At 37.7% G+C, this 19536-nt stretch overlaps 1 protein-coding gene across 1 annotated transcript in view; it reads left to right on the top strand.

Annotated features, from left to right (window-relative positions):
- The window catches only part of PTPN4 (protein tyrosine phosphatase non-receptor type 4), a 246720-nt gene that overhangs the window by 168030 nt on the left and 59154 nt on the right, over nucleotides 1-19536 (top strand). Inside the window, exons 15-16 of the mRNA XM_054723364.1 lie at nucleotides 12648-12773; nucleotides 14969-15127. Of these exons, the coding sequence (XP_054579339.1) occupies nucleotides 12648-12773; nucleotides 14969-15127 (285 nt within the window). The remainder of the gene's footprint in view (nucleotides 1-12647; nucleotides 12774-14968; nucleotides 15128-19536) is intronic.

Genomic DNA, 19536 nt, shown 5'->3' with positions numbered 1-19536 from the left:
TCAAGACAATGTCTTCAAAATATGGTGCTGGGAAAATTGGAGAGATACATGCAAAAAAAATGAAATTAGACCACCAACTTACACCATACACAAAAATAAACTCAAAGTGGATAAAGGACTTAAACGTAAGGTGGGAAACCATAAAATTCTTAGAAAAAGCCATAGGCACCAAAATAGCAGACATTTGTCTTAGCAATATCTTTATGGAAACAGCTCCTAGGGCAATGGAAACTAAGGAGAAAATAAACAGATGGGACTACATCAGAATAAAAAGCTTCTGCACAGCAAAAGAAACCAACAGAACAAGAAAGCCCACTGCATGGGAAAACATATTTACCATTGTTATCTCCAATAAGGGTTTAATTTCTGAAGTTTACAGGGAATTCATACAACTTAACAAATGGAAGGTAAACAATCCAATCAAAAAATGACAATTTTTGAAAGCGGACATACAGAAAGCCAAGAGACATATAAAAACATGCTCAAAGTCACTACTCATCAAGCGATGCAAATCTAAACAACAATGAGGTACCATCACACACCTGTCAGAATGGCTATCTTCAACAAATCAACAAACGGCAAGTGCTGGAGAGAATGCGGAGAAAAAGGAACCCTCCTTCACTGCTGGTGGGAGTGCAGACTGGAGCAGCCACTGTGGAAACACAGTGTGGCATTTCCTCAAATATTTAAAAATGGATCTGCCATTTGACCCAGTAACACCACTTCTAGGAATATATCCCAAGAAATCAGAAACACCAATCAGAAAGGATATATGCACCCCTATGTTCATAGCAGCACAATTTACAATAGCTAAGATTTGGAAACAGCCTAAGTGCCCATCAGCAGATGAGTGGATTAGAAAACTGTGGTACATCTACACAATGGAATACTATGTTGCTATAAAAAAGGAATTCTTACCATCTGCAACAACATGGATGGAACTGGAGAGCATTATGCGAAGTGAAATAAGCCAGTCAATGAAAGAAAAATACCACATGATCTCACTCATTTGTGGAATATAAAGAACATTATAGCCCTAGCTGGTTTGGCTCAGTGGATAAAGTGTTGGCCTGCTGACTAAAGGGTCCCCAGTTTGATTCTAGTGAAGGGCACATGACTGGGTTGCAGGCTCCATCCCCAGTAAAGTACTGAGCCAGTACACAGCCATGGAAACTGGCACCTCCTATGTTGCAGGAAGAGCAGGCCAATAATGGACCCGTTTGAGCAAGGCAGTGGTAGAGGAGATGGTTAAGAGGTAGCCAGCAACCAGAACTTGTATGATCCTGTGCTGAAAATGTTAAGGACTTTGGTATGGGGTTTTTTTTTTTTAAATATTTTTTATTGATTTCAGAGGGGAAAGGAAAGGGAGAGAGAGAGAGAAACATCAATGATGAAAGAGAATCATTGATTTGGCTGCCTCCTGCACGCCTTCCTTTGAGGATAGAGCCTGCAACCTAGGCATGTGCCTTCAGGAATTGAACCATGGCCTCCTGGTTCATAGGTCTATGTTCAACAACTGAGCTGTTGGTCGGGCAGGATTTTGGGTTTTATGTGGAAGTCAATGGAAACTAACAGCATAGAAGGGGATATAAACAGACTTGCATTTTTTAAAATCTGGTACAGTAATAAACTATTTACAAACTAGAGGCCTGGTGCACATATTCGTGCACAGGTGGGGTCCCACAGCCTGGCCTGTGCTCTCTCGCAATCCTGGACCCCTTGGTGGAATGTTGGATTCTGCCGGGTTTCTGCCCAATCCTTTGTGCCTAGCCTGCCGTGATCAGGCTGAAACCTGGCAGTCCGACATCCCCTAAGGTGTGTAGCAGTGTCTAAGTGGCAGGCGGCCAGGGAGGAGCCCCAGCGGGGGCCGGACACAGCTCCACTGCCGCTCATCCTGGCCCTGCTGTGCCTACCACCGCCGCAGCTTGGTAGCACTGCCTCGGAGGTTAGAGAGGCTCCCACAGCTGCGCTTGCCAGCTGTGAGTCCGGTTTCTGGCTGAGTAGCGCTTTGGCTGTGGGAGCTCACTGACCACCAGGGGGCAGCTCCTGTGTTGCGTGTCTCCCCCCTAGTGGGCAGTGCGCGTCATAGCAACCGGTCGTTCCAGTCGTTCTGTCTTAACAGTTGCTTAGGCATATATATATATATATCGACTAGTCGCCTGGTGCATAAAATTTGTGCACGGGAGGTGTCCGTCAGCCCGGCCTGCACCCTCTCTAATCTGGGACCCCCTCAGGGGATGTCTGACTGCCAGATCGGGCCTAAACTAGCAGTCAGACATCCCTCTCACAATCTGGGACTGCTGACTCCTAACTGGTTGCCTGCCTGCCGGCCTGATTGCCCCTAACTGCCTCTGCCTTCCGGCCTGATCGCTGCCTAACTGCTCCTCTGCCAGCCCAATCGCTTCCAACTGTCCTCCCCTGCCGCCCTGATCACCCCTTAACTGCCCTCCCCTGCCAGCCTGATCACCCCTAACTGCTTGCTCCCCCTCACCAGCCTGATCTCGCCTCTAACTGCTTGCTCCCCTGACAGCCTGATCACCCCTAATCACTTCTGCCTCGGCCCCCACCATCATGGCTTTGTTTGGAATGAAGTCGGACGTCTGGAAGATGTCCGGTTGACCCGGTCTAATTAGCATATTACCCTTTTATTAGTATAGAAGATATCATATGCTTTCTACAATTAGCTTCAAACCAATTGGGATGAGAGTTAAAGTGGTAACTGTGAAACAAGATTGACCATGATGATAATTGATGCACCTGGGTTCTGAGTACACAGGATTTATTATACTATTCTCTCTATTTATATTTATGTTTTAAATGTTCCGTAATAAAAATATCAGGGGTAGGAGAGGTCATAGTCTGGTATGATAGAATCAACTAGATGAGGATGTGAGTTGAAAGAGGTTGATCAGTTGATCTAATAATGGCTAACATTTATTTAGTACTTATCTGTGCCAGGTGATTTTTATATTAACTCACAATCCGCTTAACTCTGAAGTAAATTCCATTATAGAGGAGAAAACTGCACAGCAAGTTTTAATGATTTTGCTGTGATTACAGATAGTAAGGGATGTAGCCACAATTCTAACCTGGAATTTTAGGGTCTTACCCACACTTTTAACCTTACAGTTTTTGCTATTCTATGTGACATAGGTGAATGCTTGATTCCTTTCCCATCTCAGAAGTATTAGAGATGACCCTGTGTATTGTCTATCTCCCCCACTAGAATGTAAGTTCTATGAGGACTTGAATTTTGTCTGTTTTATTTACTGCAATAGCCACAGCCACTTATACAAATACTTGGGATATGGTAGATGTTTTTTTTTTCTAATGAAGCAGTGTGTTTTCAGTGAAAATGGCTTAGAGTGGGTAAGTCCTTAAATTAAAGATTTCATGTAATTGGCGACTACTGCCATTAGAGGCCTGAGAATTTTAAATAAATGAGAACTAGCAAATGTTGCTTTTAATTTTATTTCAATTTACCTCTTAGTCGTTATCCAGAGATATTCCGGCTTTGTGTTTCTGAAGTAAAAGGAGTTTTTTTTCTTCTCTCCAAAAGTAGAAAATGCTTTATTGTTTTTTCTTACTAAGTGATAATTCACTATTTTTGAAAAACTAACTGCATTATTAAATCTAAGAAACTTACTTTTTAAAAATAAAAACTTTAAAACATGAAAACTAGATAAATAAACAAAAAATATAGATATATATAAAAACTAACAATGCCAAGTAGTATTAGGAAAAAATGTGACCCCCTCACCACTTATACAATCATTTAAAAAAATTTTGGTATTTACTAGTCAAGATTTTGCTATGCATATACTCACAGGGATAAATGCGTGTATATATTTTATTTGCATTAAAATTTGTTTTATACTTTTTAAGTACTTTTTTTTTATTGGTTTCAGAGAGAAAGAGAGAGGGAGAAGAAAGATAGAAACATCAATGAAGAGAGAGAATCATTGATCAGCTGCCTCTTGCACGCCCCACACTGGGGATCGAGCCCGCAACCCTGGACATATGCCTGACCAGTAATTGAACAGTGACCTCCTGGTCCATAGGTCATTGTTGAACCATCGCCAGGCTGTTTTATACTTTTTGTTGCTTGTTTTTATCATTTAACATATCATAGGCATTTTTCTTTTTTGTGGGTTTTTTTTTGTATTTTATTTTTACATGCAATAAGCATTAATATTTCAAGAAAAATTATTTTAAGTATAATAATGTTACATGCAATAAACATTAATTTCAAGAAAAATTATTTTAAATATAATATTACATGAAATAAAAATCAAGAAAAAAAGATTTTAAATATAGTATTACCAAAACTATACTAACATAGTATAATATCACAAAAGTTGTAGGAAATATTAAAAATATGCATATAACAGGATTACTTTTATTATATTCTAAAATATTTATTTCCTCTGGCTCTATTTTGGTTCATTAGTTTATGTTGTTCATTATATTCCATAAATGAGTGAGATCATGTGATATTTATCTTTCTCTGACTGGCTTATTTCACTTAGCATAATGCTCTCTAAGTCCATCCATGCTGTTGCAAATGGTAAGAATTCCTTCTTTTTTATAGCAGCATAGTATTCCATTGTGTAGATGTAGCACAGTTTTTTAATCCACTCATCTGCTGATGGGCACTTAGGCTGTTTCCAAAACTTATCTATTGTAAATTGTGCTGCTATGAACATAGGGGTGCATATATCCTTTCTGACTGGTGTTTCTGATTTCTTGGGATATATTCCTAGAAGTGGGATCACTGAGTCAAATAGGAGTTCCATTTTTAATTTTTTGAGGAAACTCCATATTGTTTTCCACAGTGGCTGCAACAGTCTTCATTCCCACCAGCAATGCACGACGGTTCCTTTTTCTCCGCATCCTCGCCAACACTTGTCGTTTGTTGATTTGTTGATGATAGCCATTCTGACAGGTGTGAGATGGTACCGCATTGTTGTTTTGATTTGCATCTCTCAGATGATTAGTGACGTTGAGCATGTTTTCATATGTCTCTTGGCCTTCTGTAGGTCCTTTTTCAAAAAGTGTCTATTTAAGTCCTTGGCTCATTTTTTTATTGGATTGTTTACCTTCCTTTTGTTAAGTTGTATGAGTTCCCTGTAAATTTTAAAGATTAAACCCTTATCGGTGATAACATTGGCAAATATGTTCTCCCATGCAGTAGGCTTCCTTGTTGTTTTGTTGATGGTTTCTTTTGCTGTGCAGAAGCTTTTTATTTTGATGTAGTCCCATTTGTTTATTTTCTCCTTAGTTTCCATTGTCCTAGGAGCTGTATCAGTACAGATATTGCTACAACAAATGTCTATTTTGCTGCCTATGGCTTCTTCTAAGATTTTTATATTTTCCTGTCTTACATTTAAGTCCTCTGTCCGTTTTGAGTTCATTTTTGTGTATGGTGTAAGTTGCTTGTCTAGTTCCATTTTTTTTTTTTTTTTTGCATGTATCTGTCCAATTTTCCCAACACCATTTATTGAAGAGACTGTCTTGACTCCATTGTATGCTCTTGCAAATATTAATTGTGCATAATGGCTTGGGTCGATTTTTGGGTTCTCTGTTCTGTTCTATTGGTCATATGTCTGTTCTTGTGTTAGTACCAGGCAGTTTTGAGAACAGTGGCTTTGTAGTATAGCTTGCTAACTGGTATTGTGATCCCTCCAACATTGTTCTTCTTTCTCAAGATGGCTGTAGCTATTCAGGTTTTGTTTTGTTTTTCCATATGAATTTTTGGAGAGTTTGTTCTAGGTCTGTGAAATATTCTGTCGTTATCTTAATGAGGATTACATTGCCTGTACAGATTGCTTTGGGGAGTATGGACATTTTAATTATGTTGGTTCTACCAATCCATAAAAACGGTATATTCTTCCATTGTTTATGTCTTCCTCTATCTCTTTTTTTCAATGTCCTGTATTTCTGAGTACAGGTCTTTAACTTCCTTAGTTAAGTTTATTCTTAGGTACCTTAATTTTTTTTGTTGTAATGATAAATTGGGTTGTTTTTTTTTTAGTTTCTCTTTCTGTGAGTTCATTATTGGTATATAGAAAAGCCATAGACTTCTGGGTGTTAATTTTGTATCCTGCTATAATGCCGAATTCATTTATTAAGTCTAGTAGTTTTTTGATGGAGTCTTTGGGGTTTTCTATGTACAATATAATGTCATCTGCAAATAATGACAGTTTTACTTCTTCTTTTCCAATTTGGATCCCTTTTATTTCTTCTTGACTGAGCGTTATGGCTAGCACTTCCAGTACTATGTCGAACAGGAGTGGTGAGAGTGGGCATCACTGTCTTGTTCCTGTACTTAGGGGAAATGGTTTTAGTTTTTGCCCATTGAGTATGATATTGGCTATATGTGTGTCATATATCGCTTTTGTCATGTTGAGATATGCTCCCTCTATTCCCACTTTGCTGAGAGTTTTTATCAAAAATGGGTATTGGATTTTGTCAAATATTTTTTCTGCATATATCATTATGATCATGTGACTTTTGTCTTTCAATTTATGTGATGTATCACATTTATAGATTTGCAAATTTTGTATCAGTCTTGCATCCTCGGAATAAATGTGGTGTGTGATCTGTTTACTATATTGCTGGATGTGATTTGTTAATTTTTTGTTGGATTTTAGCATCTATGTTCATCGGGGATATTGGCCTGTAATTTTCTTTGTAGTGTCTTTATCTGGTTTTGGTATTAGGATAATGCTGGCCTCATAAAAAGAGTTTGGAAGTGTTCCTTCCTCTTGGATTTTCTGAAATAGATTGAGGAGTATAGGTGTTAGTTCTTTGAATGTTTGATAAAATCCCACTGTGAAGCTGTCTGGACCTTGGCTTTTGTTTGGTGGGAGTTTTTTTTATTACTGCTTCTATTTCATCTGTTGTTATTGGCATATTCAGATTTTTTTATTCTTCCTGATTCAATTTTGGGAGACTGTATTTTTCTAAGAATTTTTCTGTTTCATCCATATTGTCCAGCTTGTTGGCATATAGTTGTTCATAGTATTCTTACAATCCTTTGTATTTCTGTGGTGTCAGTGGTTACTCTTCCACTTTCGTTTCTGATCTTGTTTATTTGGGTCCTCTCTCTTTATTTCTTGATGAGTCTGGCTAATGGTTTATCAACTCTGTTTATCCTTTCAAAGCACCAGCTCTTGGTTTCATTGATTTTTTTTTTGTATTGTTTTTTTTAGTCTCTATGTTATTTATTTCTGCTCTATTCTTTATTATTTCCTTCCTTCTACTTACTTTGGGCTTTTCTTGTTGTTCTCTTTCTAGTTCTTTAAGTTGTAGGGTTAAATAGTTTATTGCTGTTTTTTCTTGTTTTTTGAGGTATGCCTGTAATGCTATGTATGAACTTCCCTCTCAGTACCGCTTTTGCTATGTCCCAGAGATTTGGGGTTGTTGTGTGTTCATTTTCATTGGTTTCTAGGAAGTTTTTTATTTCTTTCTTGATCTCGTTGGTAACCCATTCATTGTTTAATAACAAGCTATATAGCCTCCAAGTGTTTGAATATTTTGGGGTGTTTTACTGTAGTTGATTTCTAATTTCATGTCACTGTGATCTGAGAAGATGCTTGATATGATTTCAATCTTCTTGGCCTTGTAGAGACTTGTTTTGTATCCTAACATGTGGTCTATGTTTGTGAATGACCCATGTTTTCATCTGTTACACTCTGGCAGACAGCACCCTGCTGCTTTTCACAGCCTGATGTTATGTGGTTATCCTCCTCCGTTTTGGTGCTCTCTGCTGGGGTGCCCAGCTTCAGGATTAGATCCCAGAGTTCTCAGTGGCAAGCCCCCACATCTGAGCTATCTCTCCGGGTCTTCATTTGCTGTCTCTGGGCAACCGTCCAGCCCTTTTGCCTCTACCCCTCCTACCAGTCTCTATGCAGTCTCCACTTTCGGTCCTCAGGTGTCAGGGTTCTCTCCTGCGAGTTTTCTGTTGATTATTCAGGAAGTTTTTCTGTATTTTAGTTGTAATACCAGTTTGTTCCTGGGACCATGTCCGTGTAGCATCCACTTACTCTGCCGTCATTTATATCCTTGGGTATTTTTTTAATGTTGAAAAATCTACAATCATTTATAATGTCAGTAAATTGTTAAATCCTTTTATCCTAAACTGTAGATATAACTTTAGAATTCTTCCCCTTACCCTGGGACTTCCATGCCTCCAGAGTCCAAGTCATTACTAAGGGTATCTGAGGCTTTGCCAGTACTATGCCCTGAATGCTTATAAAAATAAATTTAAAATAATAGTATAAGTTCCTTGGTGTAAGAATATTGGAAACAAAAATATATATATATATATATCCTATCTAATAAAAGAGTAATATGCAAATTGACCATCACTCCAACACACAAGATGGCTGTCCCTATGTGGTCAAAGATGACTGCCCCCATGTGGACACAAGATGGCTGCCACAAGATGGCCAGCACGGGAGGGAAGTTGGGAGGGACCAGGCCTGCAAGGAAGGGCAGTTGTGGGTGATCATGCCAGCAGGGGAGGGGCAGTTGGGAGGGTCCAAGCCTGTAAGGGAGGGCAGTTGGGGGTGATCAAGCCTGCAGGGGAGGGCAGTTAGGGGTGACCAGGCTGGCAGAGAAGGGAAGTTGGGGGTGACCGGGCCTGCAGGGGAGGGCAGTTAGGGGCAAACAGCCTGGCATGGGAGCAGTTAGGCATCAATCAGGCTGGCAGGGGAGTGGTTAGGGGGTCATCAGGCTGGCAGGCAGAAGTGGTTAGGAGCAATCAGAAAGGCAGGCAGACGAGCAGTTGGGAGCCAGCAGTCCTGGATTGTGAGAGGGATGTCCCTGATTGGAGAGGATGCAGGCTGGGCTGAGGGACACAACCCCCGTGCACGAATTTCGCGCACCGGACCTCTAGTGTGCGTGCGTGCGTGTGTGTGTGTGTGTGTGTGTCATTAATACATGATTTATATGTGTTTGAACAATAACATTTACTGCACTTGTTTTCTTCCTTCCTGGCTTACCCTCATCCTATCCTGATTGGTCTGTGAATAATCCACCCTACAGGAATGCCATCAATGAAAATGCCTTGATATAGGAAGGATTTAGCTAGTTAGAGCTATACCATTTTGCTGTGACAAGTTGACTCTTCACTTTGAATGATGTAATTCAGCATTTGTTCAAAAAAAGTTTTGAAGTTGATTTATTATTTTTAGATTTGTGAGGAAAATATTCTGTTTCTCTATTAAATATACTACTAAATATTGGTGTTATATTGGTGGTTTGGTCATTTTGGAAAGGAGAAAAAAAGACCGTGAGAACACAGAGATGCCTACCTTAGTGGACGTAGCTACTGAAATTACTCAGAATCCTCCCTTTTACAATCCTGGATACCCTGTTTCCAGTTAGACATTACTAAGGACCTGCACAGTAAAATGTTAATTTGAAATTATTTTCCTTGAAATTGCTCTTGAGAAAGAGTTTACATCCTATCAATTTTGTTGTTTTAATTAAAAATGTATTTGTTTTAGCTCTTAACTTATTTACAACACTCCTTTGAAACTTGTTAAAATCAAAGTAAATGTTTTTCTGATTCTTTTCTGTTAAAACTGCATCATAACAAAATACTAACATTATTTTCCTAACAAGAAACTTAAACTTTATTCACTTGATATTTATAAAAATGTTGAACACGATTTGATAACTACTTCTACTGTAGTGTGATGATCTAATATGAGTACCAAGTCATAGCTGTATTTATATATTAATGTTAGTATCACATGCAAATAACTTTCTTGTAAGTGTTAATGTTTTAATATTTTGATCATATCAGATTTCTAGAAATATGCAGTTATACCTGAGTCTTAGTTCTTCATTTTGTATATGCATTATTAAAATGTGAAATTGTTTAAAAGGTGATTTTATAAGACAGATATATATCATTCACTGAATAGTAAAGCTACCATTCCAATACCATAAAACTCAAATAGCCGTCCTATTTCTCTTGTCATGCCAGAATTATATGAATCCTCTTTGAAGTAATAGGTCATCACCTGGTACAGGTGTTAATAGTGAAAGATTAAGCTTTTCTGGGGTGGTTTTTATAATATATCAGAAACTTGTTGTGGTGACCTGATGCACATCTACCAAAATACTGAAATGGTTTTAGCAATTATTAAATTCACTCATTCTGTTAAAGTATTAGAGAATTCTAGAGTTGGCAATATAAATAGAACAGATTTCTCCTTTGACTTTTCATTTAAGGTTGGTTTTTCTTCAGCAATAATAAATAAGTTAACTGTGTTTTACTTATATATCAACTCTTTGAATTGCTTTTACACTTTTTTAATTGTCATATAATATCTAAGAAGAAAGCAAAAGAATGTTCTCATGCAACAGAAAATTGAGTTGCCATGGTCAGAATATGAATTTACCACATTGCAAACACACTGATGAAGTGTGGTATTTTTTTCTCTGAAATTTCCACACTCAACAGGAAACATAGACAGCAAGTCTGAGTGGGTGGGTCTCTGAGGTTAAAACTGTTAATAAAATAAAATACCTGAAATTTAGCTTTAAATGCAAAGCATTTACAACCATGTTTAGTTTATTAACAACAGTCAAGTGTTCTGACGCTTTATACTAGGTGAGTATAACTGGATTTTTTCCACTTTCAAATGACTTTTTTTCCTTTCTTAGAAAATGAAAGTAGTTGATCTCCTAGCTATAGTTAGTAAAGTTTCTTACAGTTTACATTTAGTAGTTTAATATATGAGAAAGAATAGTTTAACATTAAGAATTAGCATTCATAAGAGAGCCATAAATGCTAAAGTTCATGCTTTAAAAACTTCAAATTTACTTATGAAAAAATGAAATCTGAGTCAACATCCTTTTTTTTTAAATTGATAACATTTACATCTCCTAGCAAATGTTCTTATATTAAGGAGATGTCATTAGGCCAAACTAAAAAGGCTTTAGCTATAAATACATGAAAAGATACATTTGTGTGGTTTGGATTCATAAGTAATTAAGTTACTCATGCTTTAGTAAAATTAATAGACTAAAACATTGCACAGAAAACAGATACTCGTATATTATAAAATTCAGGAGGTAGTAAAGGACCTTAAGATTATACATTGTACTAATAACGTAGATACTAGTTGTAAGGTCAAAATTAGGATTTAGGGTCCCCACCGATCATGGTTTTTTGTTGTGGTTTGTTTGTTTTTGGGGTTGGGGTTTTTTTTGTGTTTTTGTTTTTTTTTTTTTGCTTTTTTGGTTTTGTTTGTTTGTTTGTTTTTGCAAAAGAAAATAATTCAAGAGAGAAATATGGAAATAAAGACTAATGTAATGGGAGAAATATGTAAATATATATAAAAGAATGCCAACCCAATAATATTTTCTGGGATTTAAAATAGGTAGAAATAAAATACAAGACAATATAGTAACTTTAAAAGAATAAGACTAGTAAAATACTGTAGAAAATAAACAGGCGAATAGAGAAGAGATTAGAATACTAAGAAAGTAAATATAAGTTCAAATGTGCTTCCTGGTTTGTACATAAATCTTATTGAGTACTCTTGGTTATTGTTACATGTTTTTTAGTCCATTCTTTCTCTGTGTTCTTCAGTGAATTTCTTTATTTTTTTTTTTCAGTGACTTTCTTATTCAAATATAAAACTACCAGTTCATAAGATAATTTATTATGTGTTTTTTATACAAGTAGTTTAATTCATAATATTAGCCTCCATATTAGCTCTGCATCTCAAAAAACTAAAATTTAAATAGATGTCATATATTTTCCATGAATTTTGGCCACTATTTGAATTTGCATATAAAAAAGACTTTAGTTGTTAACTTACATAAAATTCTGAGGGTGTTTAATCTCTGCAAAGATTAATATCTTTTCTGAAAAGATGATAGCTGACAATATATAAGTAGGTAACAAAACATATTCTTTTATTTCCCACCATGAGACAGAATAGTTAACCTTCTAAACTGACAGGGAGAGGTCAGTGAGGAGGGGAAGGAGACATATATAATGCTTTCAACAATAAAGAATTTATAAGTAAATAAATAAATAAATAATGTGTTTTAATAAACCCTGCCTTTATAATTTAAAAAGAAAGAAAAGAAAAATATCCACTGGCCTACTACATATTAGAAGGAAAAAAATACAAATAAAATGTACTATACATAGCTATCATTTTTGCCCTGTCCTCCCTGAGGCAGAGGATCAGGGTTTGAATTTAAGGACATTCAGGAGATAATATGTTAGGAATTATTTAATACATCCAAGGGTTTCAGAGACTTTGGGATAGGAAGAGGCACCATCTACAATTTTGATAATATTTGAGAAAACTTTTGATAGCCATCTATTCCCTTGCTTTTTCCTTTTCTCCTTTTTATTCTTGTTTATTTTCTTTTTCTCCTTTTCCCTATTCTCTCTCCTACTTTTTCTGGCTTATTTTTTCTTCCTTAATATAAAGCAGATTTACTTTCTTAGGAAAGTATTTGATAAATAGCCTTCGACTACAGTAATTTCTTAAAAGTAAACTATGTTTACTCATCTAGAATATGATATGTTAATACAAATTCTAAGTTTTGGTTTATAGTTTGGTGCATAAAATTAAAAAATTTTACATATTAAATTATTTTGGCAGATCCCCAAGTAGACCCTTGGCACGAAAATTAATGGATTGGGAAGTAGTAAGCAGAAATTCAGTATCTGATGACAGGTTGGAAACACAAAGCCTTCCATCACGATCTCCGCCTGGGACACCTAATCAGTAAGTGCAGACTCACATCAGGTGTTCATTTTTCTCATTTCTAAATTATTGACTGTATATGTCCATTACTTGATCAAAATATGTAAATATTTCTTATTTAAACTTTGGTTAGATATGATTTTTGTTACTGCAGATCATTATTTCCTCTTAGCCTTTCTCTGAGCCTCTAGTCTAGCTCATTGTGTAAGTGGCATGGAATAATAGCCTCCCATCAGATGAGGTAGTAGAGCCTTCAGCAAGAATGCTCACTTTCTTACACAGTCAACTTTTAAATTAAGGGTCCCTAACCAATAAATCAAAATCTGCTACTAGACTTAAAATATGAGAATATGGTTGTTGTTGACGTCATCCTTTTCCATGTGGATCTCCAATAGAATTTCTGAAGGAGCATACATTGTCTGAAAATTCTAAGTGACTATGATTCTCTTACTTAAACTCCTACCCCAGCCACTGCTCTGCCATTTTCTATGGTCTAGAAAGAGGGATTTCCAACATCAGTTCCTGCAAGCTTGGCCATAGCTATGCTAAGAAGCTGTGTTATTCAGCACTTTCTGTTTATGAGTTATACTCTAGGATTGCTCACAAATGCTGTATACTTCGGTGTAGATAGTAATAATAACATCAACTTGTACCAGCCAAAGATTTTATCTTCATTTTATAATGCTAACAAATGTGTTGTAATATGTATATGTAATTAAGATACTAATAAACGGATGTGAGTCAGTACATTGACAGATCTTGTTAACCCATAGGTTGATATACAAAATATTTGAATTTTGGTATGGAATACAATATTTGAAGAAGTCTTTCTTTAAAAGTATCTCATACACATTAATGTCCAATAAGTGTACACTACATTAAAGTTGTGTCACTGGTAGATGTTTGTGAGCCAACGAATACACTTCTACCATATTGCCAATAAAGTATACATCAAAAGTTGGGGTTCACAGAATGATACCTAATTCCTAGATGTCTTTCTTATTATTAGAAAAAATAGACTAAAAAGTTTCTGTCTTGCTTATTGCAGGTTGCTAAATCATCTTTCTTTAAAAGAGATTGTTTGTATTCAAAGGATAATTAACTTGTTAGAAGAATATCCAGAAATTTCTTTTTCTGGGCCCTTTTCCAGCCAGCCATTTATCCATTTGTGACCAGGAACAAGAAATTTAAACTAGATGATTGAATTAATTAGCAGTAGCTCTAATTAATAAAACAATTTTAGGTATGATCTGAAAAGATTGGCTTTTTTCTAAATTTTAAAGAGACAGTACAGTATAGGGGTTAAGAGCATGGGTCCTAGAGTCACTGTACATTGGAATTTTGAGCAAATTAATCTCTTTGTCCCATTTCCTTTATCTACAAAATTATATTTATAATAATAGTCTTATAGTATTGTTATGTAAGTTAAATGAGGTGAAGTATGTAAAATGCTTAGAATAATGCCTAGCACAAAATGCATACAATAAGTACTCAAATGTTAGATAGCATAATTAATAATAGTGACAGTAATTCATGTGACCATGTCATGTATGAGGATAGAAATATGTTATTCAGTATTTATTCGTAGGAAGTAAATAAAGTCCCATAAATAAAAAAACATTCATAAGAATTCAAAAAGAATATGCTAAGTGAAATCAGTCAGTCAGAGAAAGCTAAGACCCATATGATTTCATTCAGATGTGGGATATAAAACTGAAAGTCATTGACACAAACAACAGTATGGTGGTTACCAGAGGGAAGGGGGAATGTAGTAAAGGGAAAAGGAAGCCAAGTATATGGTGATGGAAGACTGTTATTAGACTGTGGGTCGTGGGCGCACAATGCAATATACAATGAAAAAATAATTCAAACAAGAAGATATTTCTGAATCATTTATTCTATCACTTTATTTTATGAGTAGTGCTGATTAAGTCACCAAGTTGTAGTAACTAAAACCTAGAAACATTGAGGTTGGTAAAGATAATAGATGACTAACTAGGTAAAATCCTTGTGGTAGATGATTGTCTATAGCTTAGATTTTGATTTCTTATTCTGTGTTCTTTCTGTTTATGTCACACTGTTTTTGTCAGAGACTCTGAGTAGTTGATGTGGTTAGTCTTAAAAGCTCATACCCACTTTTTGAAGGAAATATATAAATAACATTTTAAAAATGGAATTAAAGCACATTTTACTCAGTTTTCTTCCTCTTTGTGTAGTCGAAATTCTGCATTCACACAAGAGGGACCCCGGTTACGACCATCTTCAGTTGGTCATTTGGTAGACCATGTGGTTCACATTTCCCCAAGCGAAGTATTTGTGAATCACAGATCTCCATCTTCAACACAAGCTAACAGCATCATTCTGGAATCATCACCGTAAGACCTTTTCCTGTTCAATTTCCTTCTTATAAATAATAATACCCCAAATTGTTTCACTTGAAATATTCTTGGAAATTAGGGTATTTGATACAAGATTTTATTTTTGCAATGTTTTAAAATTTTATATATTTGTAAATGTGCTTATTTGTCTCTGAGAGTTCTTGGTGCTCCCCTCACCAAAAAGAAATCTCCATTATTTCATGGACTCAGTATGTTCTTGAACTTTTAGTACATACACTTAAATATTTCTGCAGATACTATAGCACTGTGGTAGTCAGTAAGATAGTGAAAGATATAGTTTTTAAAAATATTTTTCAGAAAGGGACCCATGAGATGACTAGACAGTTTGGAAACATTAAGTAGCAGATGAGAACTAAGTAAGATGACTGTCACACTGAAATAATAATGTGAAAATAATGTGCACATTATGTTTAAAATTCATTCTTGTTTCATATTCATACTGATATACATATTCAACTTCATAAGTCAGTATTTATATGTCATCAGTTTACAAAATGCTTTCCCCTCATTAATATGCAACATCTGGACTTATTGCTTTATATAATGCAGTTCATATGCAAGTAAAAATACAGTGTGAGAATTAGGATAAAAGTAAAATACTTTATAAGATACATAGATAGGTAAGAAGATTCATTAATTGTTGAGAAAGAGAAAGGGGTATAAGATATAGTGAATGTAATCAGGATTAAAGAAAAGATGGTAGAGTAGATAGAGTGATCAGCAAAGCAGTTATTATAGGTGCTCTAGGAAAATGTCACTGAATCTGTAAGACCCATACTGAAATAGTATTTTCCGTCCACAGTGGGAAGTCTGCAGATGAGAAGGGCTGGCTGTATACATTGCCCTTAGACCATCTATAATAATAAAAGCATAATATGCTAATTAGACTAGACAGCCAAACGACATTCTGACAAAGCCACGGGGGCTGAGGCAGAGGTGGTTAGGGGCAAGCAGGCAGGCAGGCAGAGGGATTAGGGGTAATCAGGCAGGTAGGCGAGTGGTTAGGAGCGATCAGGCAGGCAGGCAAGCGGTTAGGGGTGATCAGGCAGGCAGGCAGAGACGATTAGGGGCGATCAGGCAGGCAGGATAAGCAGTTAGGGGCGATCAGGCAGGCAGGCGAGTGGTTAAGGGTGATCAGGCTGGCAGGCGAGTGGTTAGGGGTGATGAGGCAGGAAGGCAGAGTGGTTAGGGGCAATTAGGCAGGCAGGCAGGTGAGCGGTTAGCAGCCAGCGGTCCCGGATTGCAAGAGGGATGTCCCGGATTGCGAGAGGGTGCAGGCTGGGCTGAGGGAACCCTCCTCACCCTCCCATTTCCCCTACAAATTTCGTGCACCGGACCTCTATTTTTATATAAGGGATTGAACATCTATGGATTTTGGTACCCGCAAGGGTCCTAGAACCAATCTTCTGTGGATACCAAGGGATAGCTGAAGTTTCCACTGTGCAGGGGTCAGTGCCCAACCCCCCACATTGTTTAAGGGTCATCTGTAGATTCCTGTCTTCCCCTTTCTTTTTTCTAAACATACAAAAGTTAACACAGGTAGTAATTTGTCCATAGAATTTTTTATGTAGGTAAATTTTGAACAGTGTATGTTTTGAAGTCTGGTTTCCACCCATCTTTGGATTATTTTAGGCATATTATTGGTTTTGAATATATTAAAATCATTGAGTTAGAAATATATTACTAATTAAAATAAATAAGGACGCTGGTCCTGGTTTCTACTGATCTTGCAATTTGTTCATTTAAATATAAATAGTTTGTATTAGAATTTAAATATAACAATATTACCACTTATAACCAAATGGAATGATAAAATATAGGTCTATTGAGGCCTCAGATACTGTCAAGTAAGAGGATTGCTTAGCTTTTGTCTGTTGTTTAAGTTGGGTTTTCATTTGAAACACTTTGTTTGAATAAAAGAGTTCACTGCTACAAAATATTTGGAAACCCCTGATTTAAAATAACTTTGCTTATAAAACTGAAACTCATAGACACAGACAACAGTATGGTGGTTACCAGAGGGAAGACGGAGCGGGGTAGTAAAAGGAAAAGGGGGCCAAAATAGGATGATGGAAAACAATTTGACTATAGGTGGTGGGCACACAATGTAATATACAGATCATGTATCGTAGAAATGTTCACTCAAAACCTATAGGATCTTATTAACTAACTAGAGGCCCAGTGCACAAAATTCATGCACTGGGGGGGCAGGGTGGTCCCTCAGCCCAGATTGCAAGAGGGCGCAGGCCAGGCCGAAGGACCCCACTGGTGCACGATCGGGACCGGGGAGGGACGCGGGAGGTTGGCCAGCTGGGGAGGTACCGCAGGAGGGCTCCATGGCGTGTCCAGCCGTCTCACTCAGTCCCGATTGGCCAGACCCCAGCAGCAAGCTAACCTACCAGTTAGAGTGTCTGCCTCCTGGTGGTCAGTGCATGTCATAGCAACTGTTCGACCAGTCCACTGTTTGCCCTCTGGTGGTCAGTCACGTCATAGCGAACGTTTGAGCGGCCTTAGCATATTATGCTTTGATTGTTTGAAGGGACAACCAGACACTTAGCATATTAGGCTTTTATATATAGGACTAGAGGCCCAGTGCATGATTGAATCATGCACGTGTAGGGGGGGAGCTGGGTGCCTGTCCGCTGGTGCACCAGGCCTTTCAGAAGCCTCCAGCGCGGCTGAGGCTTCTGAAAGGCCTGGTGCACCAGCGGACAGGCACCCAGCTCCCACGCTTTTGCTTTTGATCGCTGGTGTACCAGGCCTTTCAGAAGCCTCCAGCGCGGCCGAGGCTTCTGAAAGGCCTGGTGCCTGAGCAGACAGGCACCCAGCTCCCACGCTTTTGCTTTCAATCGAGGGGGAGCTGGGTGCCTGTCTGCTGGTGCACCAGGCCTTTCAGAAGCCTCCGCCCCACCAGCGGCTTCTGAAAGGCCTGGTGCCTGAGCGGACAGGCACCCAGCTCCCCCGCTTTTGATGGTCCACGGTGGGACATGAGCTCGCTGCCCCAGAGGCCCCTTCTGTGGCAGCACAGCCATGGCGCAGGTGCTGAGCTCGAGCCGCCGCTGGCGACATGAGCTCAGCGTCCCACCGGCCCAATCGGCCACCCCGAGTCCCGCCCCCCCGCGCCTCCTGGCCAATTGCAGGCATAGCGAAGGTACGGTCAATTTGCATATTTGTCTATTATGTAGGATGTCATCCTAATAAATGTAATTTAAAAAACAAATAATAAAAATAAAATAAAACAACTTTGCTCCTGCTTTTTGCAGTTGTTTTCTTTGAGGTACAACTGTAACATAGTGTTAAAAGCACTATGGCACTGGCTAGGTAGCTCAGTTGGTTAGAGTGTCAGCCCAATATAACAAGGTTGTGGGTTCAATCCCTGGTCAGGGCACATACAAGGATCAATCAGGGATACATAAATAAATAGAATAACAAATCTATCTTTCTATATATATACCTTCCTCTCTCTAAAAAAAAAATCAATTCAAAAAAATAATATTTAAGAACAAGAGCACAGGGTTTGGATTCATACTGGGTTTAAAACTTTGTTCTACCACATAATTAGTTATGTGACCTTAGGGGAATTATTTTATCTCTGTAAGCCTCAATCTCCACACCTATAAAAACAGGATGATAATAACTACCTCATAGAATTGCTGTAAACAATTAATGAGATGCATAGTTCAGCAGAGGAAAAAAACGCTTAGTAGATATTAACTATAATAATTATATAACTTTTTCAGTTAATATTTTGGGGGATTTATACTGGTAACTTTAAGTATGTGTCAACCATTCATCTGTTGGCATGTTTGAAGTGTGGATGTCTGATTGAACACAATGATGAAACCCCTAAATTCTCAACTTTGACCTTAGGTCCCTAATCATGAAAAATTCTGTGCAGACTTCATAATCCTCAAGTATTAAGTCCATTTCCCTGAGCCATTTTTTTCTGGCCTGTCCCATTCTAGTCTTATCTAATGAGTCACCACAGCTTTGTTTGTACCTCTTCAGTTCTTCTGCTTAGTCCTCAAAGATTTGCCTTCCCTCTCTGTTCCTCTGAGCTGTTAGCACAAATAACTTCATCTCCAGACTCAGCTTAGCCCAGTTCCCATGCCAGTCTTGATTATGTCTAGCAGTATACTATGAACCTGCTAATACTAGGCTGCTCTAGGACAAGGAAATAAAAGAACCAAAGAGGGTGTGGATGGAAGGAAGTATCAAGCCCTAGGGACTCAGAGGATGCACCATCTTAGATGTTGTACTTATGACAAGACTAATTGCAGGTCCCCAGTCTGCTATCACTGCAGTATACTTACCTGCCCTCCATCTCTGGCAAGTCTCCACTACTTGCATTTGGCAGCTAAGATTTGGTTGAACCCCTGAATCTC

Source organism: Eptesicus fuscus, chromosome 11 (assembly GCF_027574615.1).
Source record: "Eptesicus fuscus isolate TK198812 chromosome 11, DD_ASM_mEF_20220401, whole genome shotgun sequence".
Lineage (NCBI taxonomy): Eukaryota > Metazoa > Chordata > Mammalia > Chiroptera > Vespertilionidae > Eptesicus > Eptesicus fuscus.
Note: the sequence above shows the minus strand (reverse complement) of the source record. Positions and strands in the feature narration are given on the sequence as shown.